Source organism: Ammospiza caudacuta, chromosome 1, assembly GCF_027887145.1.
Source record: "Ammospiza caudacuta isolate bAmmCau1 chromosome 1, bAmmCau1.pri, whole genome shotgun sequence".
Classification (NCBI taxonomy): Eukaryota; Metazoa; Chordata; class Aves; order Passeriformes; family Passerellidae; genus Ammospiza; species Ammospiza caudacuta.
The window spans coordinates 126,107,182-126,126,199 of record NC_080593.1 but is presented as its reverse complement, the minus strand read 5'-3'; the positions used below and the strand labels follow the sequence as shown (position 1 = coordinate 126,126,199).

The following is a 19,018-nucleotide window of genomic DNA, read 5'->3' as shown; positions in this document are numbered from 1 at the left end:
ACTTTCTTGCAAATATTATTAGTTAAATTTATCTGTAAGAAATTGGGAAGGAATGAAGGAGTGACTTCTGCAGATCTTTAAAAGACAGGCACTGGCTTGAAAGGACTTGTCTCACACTTAAATACTGCTTCATGAACAGATAAGATGTTATTTGCTTGCCAGTTCCAAAGTCAGGTGTTGCACAATACTCAGGCACCCACAGTGTCATTGGGGAAAGCTTCCAATGCCTGAGTTAGGGAGAAGCTGCACCTAAACAGTCCCTGCTCATTTGCCCAAGTCCTGTGAGAACCTGAGAGCTCTGGCAGAGCTGCCTGTGGCTGTGCCCTGGGTGTGCTTGGACCATGCCTGCACTGAGCTGATGACCTGCATGCTTTTCTGCTGCCAGCAGCCCTTTAGGGACAGCGAGGGTGACATGCCAGCATCTAAAGCCTGAGGATCTGTGCATGTGAATGAAGCATGGCTTGAGCTGTGCCTCAGGCTGCACAGGCAGTGCTGGTGCTCCTACCCATGGCGCTGCAGTGTTAGCTGTTAGTTCCAGTGTCTTCTTAGCCTGTAATGGATGGGGAGCTGCAGCACTGATTAGGCAGTTCCTCCAGTGAGTGTGGAGGTGATCCAGTGTCTGTGTGTTCACTTCTGAAATGTGCAGATGCCTGCACACCCGTGTATCCCAAGGGATACACACCCCACCTCATGTGGAAGTTCAAATTCGGCAGAGACAGGTGTATTGAGAGATTGTAAGAACAGAGTGTAACTATGATTTTCTTTGGTGTTTTAGTACTGGGAAGATGGTCATGTTTTTGTGGATCTGCTTAGTGTTTTGGGGCTCAGAGTGTGTGTCCCCTTCTCAGGGGATCTCCTGTTGTCAGTGTGGTGGCTTGGAGCTTGCTTTGGACACCAGAGTTGTGTGTTCCTGTTAAAAGTTGAGGATGTATTTAGAATCATAGAAGTCAATTTAAAGGTCAATTTAAATGTTTTCCTTAAATCATGCATGCAATATATGATGGTTTATCACTGTTTATGCTTCAGAACAGGTTATCTTTTTCAAATGCAACATTTCTTTTTAGAAAAATACTTTGCTGCTTTTGTTTTTTTGTTTTAAATAAAATAAAAATCAAATGCGGAATATGTAATTTATGTGCAGTGGGTTAGATATGGTTGTCCTCTCTACATCCAGTGCTTTCACATTCCTTTACTGATTTTGCATTTAATTACCAATATGGCATCTAAACCTCAGAAAAAAGAGCTCCTTAGCCCTCTCACTATGATACTGTTGTAATAATATCTTTTGTTGTTCTTGACAGAATCCCTGAATGGATCTTGGAAAGAAGGAGGATTTGTGCCTTCTAGCACCAGCAGCAGTGGATACTGGAGCTGGAATGCTCCCAGTGACCAGTCCAACCCATCCACCCCATCTCCACCTCTGTCAGCTGACAGCTTCAAAGCTTTTCGGACGCCTTCCCAGGCAGATGATGGTATCGATGAAGGGGAAACAAGCAACCTTCTCTTTGATGAACCCATTCCTAGGAAGAGAAAGGTTAGCCTTATGTTAAATTCCACATCCATGGTTAGATAGGATGTTGGTAGGCTTATTTTGTTGTGAGAGAGGAACAGGTCATCCAAATAGCTGTGCTTGTGTATCCTCCCTTGGCATGCATTTAACATGGGGACTTCATGTAGTCACTGTGTCTCATTCAACGTGGTCACCTCCTGCACATACATGCTGCCATCAGCACCACATATTTCCTGCCAGATGGTGAGGTGCTACAGAGCCTCCTGCTCAGAAAACACTAGAGGGATTTCCAGAAGGTGTTGCCTTTGGCCATTCAAGGGTTTCCTGTCCTACTTTGACAAATTCTCTGTGTTCAGGATGCAACAGGCAGCCTTTACATGTCATCAGAAAAACTGACTATGGCCTTAATACTCCTTGTTCCCTGAAAGTGCTGTTTGTCTGACAGCGTGTCAGATACCTTAATACTGTGAAGGTTTCTCTGCACAAACATATGGAGTGAAAATGGAGAGAGAGAGCTCAAACCCGATGGCTTTTGATATAGTATTAGCATTAGCCAAATTTATCCTCAGTTGGAGTGCAAAAGCAAGCTAAATAAAACATGACATTAAAAAACAGGTCCAAAACTAACCCCAAAAAAGCACCATTGCTAGCCAGCAAGCTTCTCTGGAAGAAAAAGAAAACAAAGAGATGGCACTAGTCCAAGTTTCCTTCCCTCCCAACACAACAGGATAGATTTTACATAGCAAGATGTAAAAGGGCTTTTTGTAAGGAGAAAAAACAGAGAATTTTTTCCCTTAGTGAATTTGTTTCTGCCTCAGTCTGAGACAGTTAATTGCTTCATCACCAGCAGGAAGAAGTTTTAATGATTGTTTCAACCTGTTCAGATTATCCTCTTGCTTCAGAAGCTGCTTATTTGCTGACCCATGCAATTGTTCCCTTGTTCATGGGAAAGGGGTGAAAATGTTTGTACTAAGAAGGAAAAAATATATTTTGGAGGACACCTTTGTTATAATAAATTAGAAGTTGGAGCTGAACTTTGCACTAAACAGAGAGACAATTTGGGGGGGTGTGGGGCAGGAGGAGTAGGAGTGCAAAAATGTCCTGGTTTGCCTTTTACTTCTCAGTTAACCTTCATCTTATTAGCCCCACTCTTCCTGCTCAGCTGTGATGAGACAGATGGGTTTGCAGCTGCCATCTTTATTGTTTTCTAAGTTGCTTTCAAATACTTCTATTTATGTACTCACCATAGGTCTATTACACTATCTGTTCTGTTCACAAGGATCTGGCTTTATTTGGCAAATGTTTCATTTAGATAAACAGTAACATTCCATGCCAAACTTGGTTTTATAAATGAACTTGCCTTCCTGCAGGTTTTTTCTTTATTCTGGTTCCAGCGTGGTACTTGATCTGAGTACAGGTTACCATCTTTAGAAGCTGAAACAAAAATGTTCAGGTTATTTCTTCTTCAGGCTGCAAAAGTCAGAAGGAGTAAACCTGGAAATAGAGTGATTGGTAACTTTATTATTTGCTTAAAAGTTTCCTCTAAGGTAGTTATTCCTCACCAAACCATTTATGTTCCATTATTTTCTTAAATAAAACAATAAACCTGAATAGGTAATTTTTGGAAAGGAAATGGAAGAAATATAAGCATATTCTTTATTTCCACCAAGTGAGCTTTCACTTAATTATGTTACAAGCATGTGGGTTTTTGCAAACTCCTACCAGTGACAATAAATCCAAAACCCACAGATTTTACCATCAAACTGGGGGTGGATGTTAAACCATTCTGTACTCATAAAGATGTGTATGGTGTTTATGATGTCATATTGGAATTCCTAGGATATCAGTTATAAACATGGCCTTCATCTTTTTGACATATTTGGTGGTTGGTTGTGTGGTTTTGAGCTGATAATAGTATTTAGTATTGTATTATGGAAATAAGAAAAGTATGAATCAGAATTGCTAGATAGATTATATTTAATTTGAGAAAAGAAAGAGTTCTCTCTCTGTTTGACTGATAGCTGTATTATCAAATAAAAAATGGGCAATTTATGTGCAATTTATTGCAAACAGAAGTTTTTATTACAACCAGTATGATGAGGTACCCCAAATTTCAAAGCCTTAAGCATTCATACTTTAAAACAGGAGACGTTAAACTGCAGGGAACTGTGAGAACATGCTGCTACAATCAACTTGTATTTTGAAAAGCCTGTCCACTGAGATTATTTTTAAAGTTATATTCTAATCATCATCTTTCTAACAAATGCTGAAACCATCTACTGGCATGCAGTTCCAAAGGGTCCAAATTGAAGGAAGCACCAAGTCAGCTTTTGTTCAAGGCACAGTGAAATGTGCCTATAGGATGTGCTTGTCCTCCCCCTTTTTTTAAATTGAGTTTTATATTAATATATTAATTTAATCTTATATGTAACAGAAATTATAGATTTGTAATACAGTATTTTGATTTTTGAGGTAAAAATAGCTTTTAAATATCTCTAGAGTTTGTAACAGCTGTGTTGTTTTAAGTCTGCTTTTCTCCTGAGTCTTCAAAATGTTGAAGATTGGCCTAGTGATAGCCTTGTTAGGTGTGCTCTAAATCAGTGATAACTCAGTGGGGATCAATTAAATTATATTAAAGGATATAAAAAGAATATACAAATGAGATTTTACCTGTATTTTTAAAATATTGAACACAGACTGATAACTTCTCATTCTCTTGTCTGAGTAAAGTCCACAGCAGCTTCTGAGTGAAACAAAAACAGGTTGTGCCAGCTCATGGTGAATATGGGTGTAACAGAAGCTATATTTTTCTGGCACAGTATTTTTTTGTGCTGCAAATATCATGAGCAGAAACATTTACAAGAGCTTGCCTTGGAAAGACCTTAATTTAAGAAGGTGCCTTGGATTAAGTGAGAAATCCTCATCAGGGTTTTTTTGAAAGAAGTATAGGAAGTTTTTACGTCATCTACCTCCCTTAGTGGAGGAACTGAAACTTAAAAATGGAAAAGTGTTGCCAATAAACAGAAGTAAAATTTTGTCACAAGCTGCTACTGCAGCTTTTCACTGGTTTCTCTTGAATTCAGTAGGGTGACACATTTGATAAGAGACTATTAGGTCATTATGAATTTGGAGTCAAAGGCTCTGAGTCTTTACAGGGTTTTGTAACTGTTTATCTGGTTTGGGTAGTTTGGGGTTTTTTCTACCTTCCCAGAATTACAGAGTCACAGAAATTTTCAGCCCTGAACCCAGCACTGCCAAGTCCAGCACTAAGCCATGTCTCCAGGCAGCACATCTACAAGTCCTTTAAATACCTCCAGGGTTAGTGACTCAGCCATTTCTCTGGGCAACCTGTTCCAGTGCTTGATAACCCTTTCAGGGAAGAAATTTTTCCTAATATCCCTACAACTTCCATACAACTAATGCTGCTTTACTCATAATTTTCAGAACTCCATGAAGGTGATGTTCAAATGCCTATGGAAGAACTGTGGGAAGGTGCTGAGCACAGCTGCAGGGATTCAGAAACACATAAGGACCATTCACCTTGGGTAAGAGAGCAGTCTTTTTGGGTCTAAAGGATTTGGTATAAAAGTGGAGCAATTGCCCTTGGCTGGATAGATGAACTAGGGTACTAGATTGCCCTTGGCTTCTCTGTCTCATATCCCTGTGTTTCTGAGGAAATTGTGGAATAGTGCATCAAGATGAATGAGCACTTATTCCAACAGCAAGGTACTTTTTTCCTGAAATTCTGTCAGCTTTGCTCGAAGGTCAAATGGAGCTCGAGGTTACACTGCACTTCCCTGTCAGCTGCACAGCTCAGTGCCATTACATCATATGTGCTGTGTGCACATCATGTCTGGGATGACACTCTGCAGTAGACAGGTTCAGGGTATTGCATGAATACTTTTCAACTTTGTTTCACATCAGGTCAGGTGCTTGTGCCAGTTCTGAGTTGAATTCATGCCAAAAGAATTATTAATGCCAAAAGCCACACCAAAACCACAAACCACATAAGAAACCTGAAAGTAAAAGTAAATTGAGCTGCATGTTGTCATGGTTTAAAGTACCACAAAGCTGTTCACCCACTATCCCCTTCCTTCCCTGGAAGAATCAAAGGAATAAAGAGTAAATCTCATGGGTTGAGACAAGAACAGTTTAATGGCTTAAACAAAATAAAACACTGATGATAATAATAACAGTTATACTAATGACTCTAATACTTCTAAGGAAAGGGGAGAGGGAGAGAAACAAAACTGAAGATAAATGAGTGATGCACAATTTACAGTGATTACAGTTTCTCACCACCTGCTGACCAATGCCCAGTCTGTCCCCAAGCAGTGATCAGCACCTCCCAGCTAGCTCCCTCCAGTGTATTTACTGGACATGACATCCTATGGTATGGAATATCCCTTTGTCCTGGCCGTGCTTCCTCCTAGCCTCTGATGCCCCTGCTCACTGCCTGAGCATGGGAAACAGAAAAGTTCTTGATTTAGAGTAAACGCTGCTCAGCATCAACTAAAATATCAGTGTGGTATCAACAATCTTCTCATCCTAGATCCAAAAAACTTCTCTGGGCCAGCTACTTGGAAGAGAGTTAACTCCAGGCCAGACAAAACCAGGGCACACATGTATGTTACTTGGACTAGAAGCAAAAGCAAATTGATCTTTTAGGAGACAAGTTTATTTCAGAGCTGTAGTTTGCAACTGAACTCTCCCAAGTAATTCATTGAGTGATGTACCTGTCTCATTTATAATTACAGTTGGGACTCATGGTCTTCACCTGTTAGGTGAAAATACATCTCTGTTCTATAGATCTGTTACCCACAGCTTAAAAATTAAAGCCACCACAAGAAAGATCTGGAGCTCAGGATGGCCTTGAAGAGGTCAACAATTACCATTGGGCTTAAGTGTAAGGCTGTGGGAAACAAAAAATCTCTCTCAAAATGCAGTGAGGAATGTTAATTTGTGTTTTATATTATGGGGACATGCTCTTTGTGGTGTGGGAGAGGCAGAAACAAACAGCAAAACCTTTCTGGAATTTGCTGGAGCTAGAAACTTTTCTGGAAAGAGTAGTTTCGGTGAGTGACTGGCTGCATTCTGATGGATGGTGCCTCTGATAGAGCCTTTCAGACCTGCTGGACGTGTGTTCTCTCAGCGCCTTCTGGTCTGGACTTCAAGATAATGTGTAGTCTCCTGGGAGCTACTGCTTTGACTGGATTGTTCATTGCTAGCACTTGTGCTCAAATGCACATCAGATGAAACTTTAAGGCAATTAAACCTCCTACATGCTCTCCTTCAATAAGTCTGCCTCTGGAGAGTAGGACCAGAAAGTCCTGGCTGTGGCAAGCAGCCCATATGAGTGCTTTCTCTGGGAGTTGCATGGTGAGACTGTTTTCTAGGAAATTCTTTTGTTATGTTACAGGAAGTTACGGTGAATGGCAGCTGTAAGTATATTTGATATAATTAAGTAACTTCTGATAAGATTGCATATTGTTTGCTGGAACATGAGTGAAGTGTATCCTGCCTGTGTCTGTTATCTTTGTTGTGACTTTCAAAGACAGAGTGCATTGAGATTCTTGTTAACTTTACAATAGTTACAAATGAGAAGCTGGTACTTGATCTCAGGGAGTCAAACATCTACTCCAAGGTGAAAGAATTGGTCAAGAATAACACAAAGAGGGGAAAAGAGTAATTCCTACTTCTTTTCCCTTCAGACTAGATGATTTTCCTCTTCCCCTTACCTTCAGTCAGAATGCAGATAAAGTAGGAAGGGTTGAAACTGCAAATGTTAATTTATTGACAATATTAATATATTCACTCACACATCTAGAACTTAAAATTTACCTTGGGGTTCTTGCTTTCAATCAATTCTTACTTCTTTCTCTTGATACAGACGTGTAGGAGAGTCTGACTACAGTGATGGAGAGGAGGATTTTTACTATACAGAAATCAGGCTCAACACGGACTCAGTAGCTGATGGCTTAAGCAGTCTTTCCCCAGTGTCTCCATCTCTAGCATCTCCTCCTTCCCTTCCCACCCAAGACACAATCCGTCCTGAAACTTCCTGTGCCAAAACCGAGACGAAAGTGATGACACCTCTGAGCCGCTCAGCTCCTACCAACCTCTACCTCGTACACACGGACCACGCTTACCAGGTAACACCAGTGCTGGGAGCCCCAGGGATTACACTCATCTCACTAATGTGTAAAGAATGTCACAGCACAGTGTGTGGCTTTTAATGGGCTGAAAGGTTTTCAGAGCAGTCAAAGGCATTTTTTTTATTTAAACTGAGATGCATTCTTCTGAGCTCATTGTTTGTTTGTTTATGTGCCCGCCACGGCTGGTGGATTTTGGCCACACATAGGTGCATACTTCAGGTTGAGAAGAGTTGATCTGTGTATCCCACTGCCCTACATCAGTTCAATATTCACTGACCATAAGGAGAACCCTAGGTGATGTTTCAGATGGGGTTTCCTGCATTGTAAAAATTCCCATCCTGTCAGCTGAATCCCTCCCAGTCTTCATTTCAGCTTTGTTTTTATTGAATAAGTACAAGCTCTGCTTGAAGAGTCAACAAGTGTAAGACTGATTTCAAGGATGCCAGGAACAATTCATTTCCTGTTTTTGTACAATGTGAGATGTCAGTTTGCAGTTGTAAAGTAGAGCAGGAAGAATGAAAAAACAAATATGGTACCTTCATATTTTTGGAGGTAATGCTTTCCAAATGGCAAAAACTGCTGTCCTAGAACATTCCAGCTAAGTTTTGACAGAAAGCATTAATTATAAAACTGCACTAAAAACTTGACATGTTTTGGTCTGGATACCATAAGATAAAAGAAGAATAGAGGCTTTGAAGCAGTGTGGTCCATGACCTTTGTATGCACTGTAGAACTCTGTTAAATTTATCAGATTCCATGCACTGTAGAACTCTGTTAAATTTATCAGATTCCATAACTATCATATATAGGGTTGTACAGATAAAACTTTGGAGATGTGTTTGGAGCACACCTACCAAAAGGTCAGAGGGAGCTGTAGAGAATTCACAGGCTTGTTTTAGGCTTCTGTGCTTGTTGAAAAGCATGGGTGAAAGCTTGGCATTGCAGGTGGAAGCTGCATCAGGCAGCATGCCAGCCTGGGGACTGATGAAACCAGCTAGGAGAAAGACTTGCTTCTCAGTATAGCTTAAGCCCTGCCTCAGAAAGTGAGGCAACAAGTCTAGGCTGATGACAAGTTTTGCTTCATTTGGGATTTGCAGTCATGACAGTCTGCCCTGCTGCTGTTCAGAGAGCCACTCAACCCTTTTTTGCAAGCAACCTCTGAGTAAAGCACTTGGCCAAGGAAATCCCAATTCAAGTGTTTAAAATCCTTGAATTAGATCCCAATTTATGTATTTCATGACACAAGACTACAAGTCCCTGAGCCCCGTGGGCTTTTCAGGTTGCTCTGGTTTCAATGCTTAATTTCATCAGTGAGGAGTGACACAGTCCCCACTGTTGACAGCTTGCTAATTGGAAGCAGGAGGCAGGGTCCCTGCTCAAGCATTCCGGCTGTCCTGGCAAAGGAAGCAGCTTCCGTGGAGGTCAGTGGCATCCTCTGCCAAGATCCCTTCTGCCCTGAAAGAAGGGCCAGGAGGCAGGGTGGAGATTCAGATCTCACCAGCCAGAGGAGAAAGTGGAGATTACTTCACTGGGAGCAGCTCGAGGAACTTGCATAAGGGAGGCTGAATATTGTTCTTCACAGGGTTCCTGTTAAAAAAAAAAATGGGGGAAAAATACAGAACCCAAAGTTTGGTCGCAAAAATCCTAAAGAGATCTGTTAATTGCCATTTCCTCTATGACTGGAAAACATCAGATAGACTACTTGTAGTGAGAAAGATATGAGGAAACTGAGGAAAGTCCTGATGCTCTTCCCTGACCCCATCCTATGGGTGAGAAATTATTCAGAAAAATAATTGAAGAAATTCTGGAAAGTTCAGCAGTTGAGGCAAACTGCACTGGGAGAGCCCTGGAGAAAGGTGATAGTAGAACAATACAGGAGGCAAAAGAAAAATCCCTCTGGGTTCAAGGAGAGCATTTGATCTTAAAACATATAGGCAGTATTTGTTAAGAGATTAAATTTAGTGTAGGAGAAGGAGCTGGAAAGTGACAGAGAACAGCAGTGAGTTATTTTGAAAGGGCCTTTGAATGTCATTAGTGAAGTTAAATGAAAAGCTGTTCTTGGCCCTGATCTCACTTTCATTAAATCATTTTGGTAATATACAAATACTATAATAAACTTCACTGATAACAAACCTGGGAGACATCAGCAGGAAGGGAGTTAAAGATCAGGCTTACGTGACTGGGTGATCTTAAGAATAATAGGTTTTGGATGCAGTTAAATGTCAGAACATGCAAAGTCCTGCATTTAAGGAACTAATGAGATTTTTCTGCTATAAATTAGAGTAGTTAGAAAATTATGTAAGAAGGAAGCCTATGTTCATTAATCAAGCATGGAATGACTGTGAGCCAACAACAACAGAGCTGAAGGGGGGAAAAAATAGTTGTCAGCTCTCTTGGATAAGAAATACCTGGGAGAGAGAGGGATTGTTAATGCCATTATACAAGACCCCCATATAACTTCATCTGAAATCCTGTATTAGAATTCTGGTCAGCCAAATTTGATGTGATGGGCTCCAACCAGAAGAAATAGAAAGAGGACATAGAGGACATGGGCAGCCTCTTCAGTCCTGGGACTGATAGCTCAGGCAAAGCAAGGGACAAGAAGAAGATGGAATTGCTGCCTGGGAAGAAAGTGAAAGGACAGACATGAGCTAAAGAGGATGAGCATGGGCTATTTCAGATATAAGAGTAATGTTGGCACAAATAAATGCAAATTGTTCATTAATAGATCTTGATTGGCAGTTAGATGGAGGTCTCTAAGCAAATTAAAGGTGGGGTATAGGAATTCTTCAGTTGGTTGTAATGTTTTAGTTGCTTATCTTATGGAAGAGATTGACTAAAATGTTAGCCTGAAAAAAGCGGACTGTGCTTGATGAGCAAAGATGCACATCTGGAAACAAGTGAACAAGGTGATAGATATCTAAGTCTGATCATGTCTGAGGCAGATTTCAGGCACTAAGAAAAAGGAATTGAGCACTATGGTATTTTGAGCAACTGCCAGTTGCGTCAGTTTTAAACTTCATCTTTCTTTACAAAACTATTGCCTGTACCTGTTAAATTTAACTACAGAGGAGGTACAGACAGGCTCTTTAAGCACCTAGGATTCCCCTTCCAGGTCTTACTCAAATACCTGAGGAAGTTGCAGAGCAGACCCTGGGTTTGAGCTGCCATCCTTGTGGGATGCTGAGCAGAGGCAGTGCTGCCTCACTGCTCATCCAGCTCTCTCCAGTTCTTTCTGTCTGGAGCTCTATGGTCATTCATTCCTTTGCATTTGAACAACCACTGGTACCATCTGAAATTGCCAAATTGTTCTTGACACCTTTCAGAGAGGTTTTTATATTTTATGGAGCTCAGTGGATGTTTGCTCTGCATGTCTGTGTGGATTTTCTTGGAGCTGTCAGCGGCTTGGCAGCCCGCAGAGCATCGCTGTCATACACAGAGGCATCTGGTGGCCTCACCTTCCTTTTCCTGGAAAGGCTGTAGGGGATTGCTTCAGCCCTTGTTTACTTATAAGATTATCTTTAATGGGAACTATCAGGTTGTAGTTTTTCATCACTCCTCTCTGCCTGGTGGCTCAAGGAAGCACCCTTTTCCTGAACCAGTGAGACAATTTCAGCAGCCCCAGACACAAACACTGCTTAAATGAGTGTATTGTGTTATTGTCATGTACCAACAACTGAAAGGCAGAAGTGAAAACTCATTTTAGCAAATTCTTTGTAAGTTTAAACCAAGGAGGGTTCTTTTTTGTTGTGACAGCTTGAAATTCAAGGGTCAAAGTGAGCCTTTGTTCATGCTGGCTGCTCAAGCTCCTGCTAGGCAGGGTAGCTACACAACTATGAATTTCATGATTCTGAAAATTAAATGGGATTAAAAAAGAGACAGGGAAGAATTCATGGAAATTCATAACCCAGTGAAAAAACCAAAGGAAAGACACAAGATGAAAAATGCTCAACAGTCTAAGCTCACGTTATCACCCTTGTACCCCAGGGCAGCTCTAGGTATTACAGCCCAGATGGGAAAAACATAGGAGTTCAATGAGCCCAAATACTTGATTCAGTTTAGTATTTCAAGAGCTGTTTTTTGAATCCAAAGGATTATTTACAGCTCCTTGTTCTTAATAGGAAAAACTGTTTTAATTGGGATGACTCTAAACATTTTTCTGATAAATGAGAAATGGCCAACACTTACTGTTAATTGCTTCCATCCCAGAAGCCTTGCTGTCCACACTAAAATTGTGTAAAACGACTGCCATGAGTTTAAGTATGACCTTGTTTATCACTGTGGAACAAGTGGTCATCTGTGCAGTAGTTTTTGCTTCTTACTTGCATTATTTTAAAAGTTACTTGTATGTGACGTTTGATTTTGTCTGGTTTTTTAGCAGATCTAGCTCTTTAAAGTTTTCCATGGATTCTTTTGAGAGCAATCATCTTTCTCTAAACATGGTTCAGGAACAGTGATGTATATATATAGCTCTGTCCCTTCCTTACTAGCTTATCCATGATTATCCCCCTCACAAGGGTAAAATGCTCATCACCATGGAGTTTTTTTATGCCTTGGAAAATCTCTCACATATTTACCATTTCAAGGAATGAAAGATCCCTTGGAAGAGGAATGGTTCTTCTTGCTGGAATAATACTTTCTTTTCACACAGGCCACTCCTCCGGTGAACATTCCAGGGTCAGCCAAATTCACTCCCAATGGCAGTAGCTTTAGCATCTCTTGGCAGTCGCCTCCTGTTACCTTCACCGGCATTCCAGTAAGTGCACACCAAAAAGGAAAGAAGGGGAGAAAAAAGGGGTTTTAGACCTTTTTGCTTTGTTTCACACTGTGTAATTATGGAATTAAATGTGACACAGCAGATACCAAAAGGAAACAAATTAAACATATGCCTGAATTTGCCAGCATGGCTGTTTTTAACACCTTTGTAACTCTCTTTATCAGTGCAGTTAGCTTATTTTTGCATCAGTATCTACAAGCAGGCAATTGAATCTATAGTATATATGTTTTTTTAACTATATGCTTACAAAAGAACATTCTGGTAGGTGCAGAGCTTGGTACTATGTCCTTCATTTTTGTGCCATTAAGAGATTTCTTAAAAAACTAGATGGAAAATCAGCCTGATGATGGTTCTGCTGACAGGCCAGTTGGATTCAGGCAGTGCGGCTGTTACCTAAATGAACTTTGAAGGTGAAGTATTTTTAAAAGGCAGCTGAAAGAAACAATAAAATGAAACGCAAAGTCCTGTTTTAGGAGGCTGCAAGTATGTAGCCCCTACTAATAGCAGGAAAATGTTGTTTTATACAGAAAACATGTATCTATTGCATTTTGTTATTAACACATATTGCAGTTTGATAGCTTTTTAATGAGGATGTATTAGATGGAAATTCAACAGTGACCCTTTCTTCAAAACAACTGGCATACAAGGCCTAATTCTGTGAACAGTGATGCTAAAATCCTAAGGCATCAACAGGACTGCAGAAATGTGATATTTACTTAAACACAGAGTTGCAATGATTCTAAACATGTAGTACACCACAGTGTGTAGGTGTAGTACTGTGGGGGGAGTGAAAAACCTTCATGAAGAGTTGCAAGGGATTCAGCTTGTAGTGTCTGGTGTGGGGACTGCTGAAAGTAAATGCAAATCACTCTTTATGAGTAATGGGAAATCTTCTCTATGATTAATAGAAATAAATATTAATGTAAAGTATCTTCATTTATTGGAAAGCACTGTTTTCGTGATAAATTGATATTCTCTAATCATAAACCTTTATTGATATCATAACATCTCATTTGATATTACACTTTATGAATTTATGAATTTTTAAAGTGTGTTATATAAGGCACATTGCTCATCCAAAGAACTCTATAGCTTTTTTTCTCCTGACAGTGAATATTAGACAAGGCGATAAGAGATACTGTTTCCCTCCCTTCTCTTCACCAAGTGAATCTCCAAAGCTTCTTACTGTCAACCTTTGGCAAATCTTGGAGATTTTCTGCAGAAGCTGTGGCATCCTGCAGAGCTGATAAAAATGAAAGTGACTGAATCAATTACACTGCACTCTGCCAATGAATATTTATTAAATTCCATCAAGGAACAACTAACAGTGAAAGACATCATGCTGGCAGCAATTTCAACAAGAGTGCCTTGACAGAGTGTGCTATCCGCAGAGTTCCCTGAGAATTTGATTTCCCAACAATGGGGTTGATACGGAGTAATTATGAAACTGGCTCCTTTTGTGAAGTAGCAGAAACTGGTGCCAGGAGTGTTGGGAATCTAAAAATGCAATTAGTCACATTGTAAATCAGACACTTAATAGGGCAGGATTAGACATATACACATTGAGTTTACTTGTTCAGGCAACAGTGCTGATCTGTGGCTGTAGAGTGGAGACTTCTCTATAGAATTTAAGAAATACTAAATTACTTTCTGAGAATTTGGTGGAGATGGCAACGATTTAAGTACAATTTGAAAGTAATCCCAATACAAAAGCCTGGGGAAGCAGTGATGCAGAATTATGAACTGCTCAGGGAACTGTTAGAGCTGCCATTATAGCTCTAACAACATTTTTAAGGCTGTTTAACAAAGAAAAAAACATAATAATAAGAAAAAAATCTTCCAGGTTTGCACACATTTGACTCCTTTGTCATCAGTGTGATCATTTATGAATTACAAAGGCTTACCTGCAGTGAAAAATTATGTGCAGTAAGTGATGGTACAAATGCAAATTTATGTTAAATACTTGTATTTAAATTAAAGTTTTATTTCTGTTTCAAAGTCAATTAGATATTGCTTTACAAAATCAGGGGTCTGACAGTTCCCACCCTTACACTGAGTGTAGGTACTTCACCTACATTCAGACTTTCTCTGATGGGGTTTATTTAAGGCCAGACTATATGACAGAGCCAGCATAACAAACTCACACAATTGTGACATACACAGTCCCTGAGATGAGACACAAATCTGTAGTACCCAAGGGTACCTCAGAGAGTGAATCCAAACCATTACTTTTTGTCTGACCCTTAATATTTAAGCAAGCAGTTTTCTAAAATGGCTTTGGAATACTTTTCCAGCCTGGACAAACTACTGAATAGGAAAAGGTTAGGTACAGATTAGAAAAAGTGCATAGATCTACATATTTTCAATATAGTAGTCTCCTTTCACATTTATTTTTTGACACATATTGTTTCCCTCTTTCATTCTTGTGGACAGTGAATTTCAACGACATTGAGCACTTCCTACTTTCTGTCCTGGGAACTAGGGTGTTCAAACACCAAGAGTTGCATTAAGTCCTTATTTTCAGAAAGTCTTTAGCAGATCAGCACTGAAAGGCCTTTGGGAATATGGGTGTACTTATCAGCAAGTAACTGAGCACTTCAAAACAACCCATACTTGCTGCTGGATCAGTTGGGCTCAGTATGTGGCTGCTCTAGGCTCAGGAGTGTTCACAACATCTAAACACAGGCATTTATTTAGACATCTTGTAGTGATAAGGGAGGAGAAATGGCCAAGGTCACTTGGTCTGTTCATCCTGGAGAAGAGGAGACTGAGGGGAGACCTCATTGCAATCTGCAACTTCCTTGTGAGGGGAAGAGGAGGGCCAGGCACTGATCTCTACTGTGTGGGGACCAGGGGCAGCACCCAAGGGAATGGCCTGAGGTTGTGTCAGAGGAGGTTTAGGTTGGGTATTAGCAGAAGATTCTTCCCCCAGTTTGGGCACTGAACAGGCTCCCCAGGGAAGTGGTCACAGCAGCAGCTGGCAGAGTTCAAGTGTTTGGACAGTGCTGTCAGGTACTGGTCATGGTGTCATGTGTGACTCTTGGGGATGTTCTGTGCAGGGCCAGGAGTTGGACTCAGTGATCCTTGTGGGTCCTTTCCAACTCAGGTTATTCTGTGGTTCTGTAATTAGGGGAACCTCCAAAGCTGTTTGTGCTCTGAATCATGCACAGGTTAGATTCCAAGGCAGATGGGAAATACACTTTTTCATAGCATTTTTCTAAGAAAACTTTGCAGGTGAAAGGTTGAATGTTGGAACAGTTATGAGTTACTGTGAGGTACTGTTCTTTGCATGAAGCAGAAAGGACAGACTGATTTTTCTACCAATGGAGGCTGAATTAGGAGACTCAATTAGCCACGCCCTAGGGATGTGTGAGGAGAGAGAATTAAATTATGCAAATGGGACGTGCCATGGTGAAGTCCATATGTCTTGGTACTGGAGGACTTAAAATAATGACCATGTACTTCCACTTCTAGATAGTGTGTGGTAAAAGTCTTCCTGAATGTCAGTATGATCTCCACCATCTGATACTTACTTACATCTGCCTGCTGTAAGACCCAAAAAGGTTGAACAGGCAAGATCTTTGATCATCTGATGTTCACAGGTCACAAATCTTCTCTCAAACCACAATTTCCCCCCCAGGAGTTGTAACTGGAAACTCCAGGTCCTTGCTTCAAACAAACAGCATTATTTCACTCTACATTCAGCAGTGCTTCAGACATGAAAAGCCTCCAAGGGCAAGGATTGCCTTCTCGGAGCTTGCTCTTAATCTGCTCTCAGTGTTCCATGTAGAGAGCAGCTGACTGATATTGGTTAGACCTGCTGCAAAGCCTATCAGAATACACTACAGCTCAGCTTCAGTGCTGTGTAGCTGCCTTGGTGTGCCAGTCTGTGGAACCATCGTGCAGAGACCCTCTCAGGAGAATGCAAGGGAGGAGTCTGCATGCTGTAATTACTGCTCCCGTCTGATCTCTGTTTGGAAGTAGCAAGATAATTGCTTATAACATAGGAGGCCATCCAAGTACTCTTCTGTTCAATGACAAGCAGCTAATACATTCTTAGATGAAACAAGGAAAGTGGTTGATAAAAATTTGGAAAAAAGTAGCAGGGAACAAGTTGCCCTTAGTATTCTGGAGGGATAGAACAAAAGGAGCTAATGTGGGATTTGGATGTACAAAACATGGTGAGCTGGCAGAGAGAGAAGAAATTTCTTTCAAGTTTTGCAGGTATATTTTGTATATCAGTAATGGTCTAAGTTTGTTCAGAGTGTGAGCCACATACGCACTTAAATCAAAAATTTCTCCTGCTACTTGCCAAGAGTAAAAGTTGAAACGAGTGTCTGCACTCAATGACAAGCATTAGTTTTTTGCTACCATGTAGTAGCTTTAAAATAGACTTTGTATCAAAAATCAAAGCACATACAGTAATTCTCTTCAAGTAAGGTCAGTCAGTTCCCTCTTTTCCAGATATTGTAAACCTTGAAAAGGGCAGGAGGGAAAAGTCATAGCAGTGCAGAGAACTATGATCACATCTGCAGTTCCTGGCAGCAGAAGGCTGACTGTGCACTAGATGCTACATTCAATATACAACAAAAAAACGAGTGTTCAGAATTTTCTTCTGGTATTTTAGATGTAAAGTGGTTGTGGCCTTCACACAGGAGCAAAATAAGACCATAGTAAAATAATGTAGGTATCATTTAAGGCCAAGCTTTATGCCGTGTGATCACTTGAGTGATGTTGTCAAGCCCCATGCTCATGTAGGAGACTTCTTTGGAAAGTCTCAGAAGACCAAACTACACCCTTCCCTTGGAAACATTCACATGCTGAGAAGGTTTTACTGTGTGGGGTAAGGAGATACATATTGTTAGCAACTTTGATCAGAAGGGCTGCATTGTGCTCCCTGCCTGTTAAACCTCGAGGGGCCCTGCTGGAAGTGCTCTTCAACAAGCTCTCTTCTCCAGGGGTGTCTCTCCACAAAGAGTGCCAAGTGACAGGCAGGTGCAACAAGTGAAATCCCTTTATTTCATAGGAGATTTTTGGTATTGAACTCAGCACAGGACAGAGTTTATTTTTCCAGTTATTTTCTTTGCTTATTGGAGAAAGTTTTCGTAAGAGCTAGTCAGAGTTTTTAAATAAGAATGGATGTATTTCTTGTCTTTTTCAAAACCTTCAGTAATGCTGATCTGTATTTTGGATTGCTCTAGGAGGATGACTAGAAATACAGAGAAACAAGGAGAAGTTAATGTACCTAATGCTAAATTAATTTTTCACTTAATTATGTTTGTATGTTATATAGTCACCTTTCCTGGGTATCCTTGCCGCCATGCAGCATTATTTGCATTTTCTTAGAAAAAGTATTTATACTGCATTCATATGTGTATGTTGTTTGTAAGCAGCTTTTTTGTCTGTATTGACAGGTCTCACCGACCCATAATCGTGCTGCAGGGAGTGGAGAGCAGAAACAGACCCACACGGTTCTTTCATCACCGCCTCGAGTAGCATTTGGCTTGAGGTATGGGACCATTAGCTCCTGCTGACACTACAGCCTCACAACCTGCAGGGTATTCTGTAGATAAGTTGTCAGTGGCCAGAGGATCAGAAAAAGCCCACCACCAACCCTGGTTGCACTTGTCAGGCAGGTTCTTGCTAGAGCTCTTCAAAGTGTTCAGAACCTATTTTTCTTTTCACTACCATCAAAGGTAAAGTTCAGCTGCACTGTCTGGTTTTGCACTTTTCCCTGAAAGGTTGGACTATCTCACATGTTTATCTCCATTCAGTCAGAATGGCATTTGGCTTCAATTGAACTATAAGAAGCCCTGTCTTACAATAAATTAGATTAAGGCAAAGCATTTTATGCCTTGTCTTCCTAGACATAAGCTGCATTCATTACTACTAAATTTAACTGATATTTGACCAGAATCTACTTTTAAAGTCTTCAAAAAGGTTAAAAAATCAGACTGTAATGCTAAATTTCTTACAGTAAAGAAACTCCTTATTTCTCACAGTCCTAAAGGTGACTGTACCGTAAAATGAGGCAAAAAGAAGATTTCATGCTTTTCATTTTCTTCATGACTCTCAGATCATTGCATATGCTACAAACCAAACTTGGGATCTTCCCAGTTCATGGATTGTGCCTATTAATTCATGTTCAGAAATCAGAAAATATGTGGGTATGCAAGAAAGGAATCCCATGTGTGCCATGCAACATATAAATCAGATAGTAAACAGTTCTGTTGGTACAGTTACTTTATTTAAAGATTCTGGGACAGGTGGCATTGCAGTAGTGAACATTGGATTGCTTGGTGAAGCATTGCTCCTCAGGTTTGCTGCCTTTTTGTAAAGTGTTGAATTAAAAAATCCATTTTAACAGTTACTTGGGTCATTTTCTAAACTTGTGATCTTTTGAGTGTGGTTGTAAGATGGAAAACAGGACAATTGTTACAGCTTTAAAAGCAGGTGCTGCCCAGCTTGCTGGCTTTGGGAACCACAGAGAAGGTGCACACAAGAATGTGCTGCAAGTGAGAGCAAGGGTTAAAACTTCCCACTCACTCTGTTGTTTTTCAGTCAATGAGCTCAGAG

At 40.4% G+C, this 19,018-nt stretch overlaps 1 protein-coding gene across 1 annotated transcript in view; it reads left to right on the top strand.

The window, feature by feature from the left end:
• The window catches only part of ZNF704 (zinc finger protein 704), a 92,955-nt gene that overhangs the window by 65,412 nt on the left and 8,525 nt on the right, over window positions 1-19,018 (top strand). Inside the window, exons 4-8 of the mRNA XM_058823085.1 lie at window positions 1,302-1,534; window positions 4,955-5,055; window positions 7,401-7,662; window positions 12,317-12,421; window positions 17,857-17,951. Of these exons, the coding sequence (XP_058679068.1) occupies window positions 1,302-1,534; window positions 4,955-5,055; window positions 7,401-7,662; window positions 12,317-12,421; window positions 17,857-17,951 (796 nt within the window). The remainder of the gene's footprint in view (window positions 1-1,301; window positions 1,535-4,954; window positions 5,056-7,400; window positions 7,663-12,316; window positions 12,422-17,856; window positions 17,952-19,018) is intronic.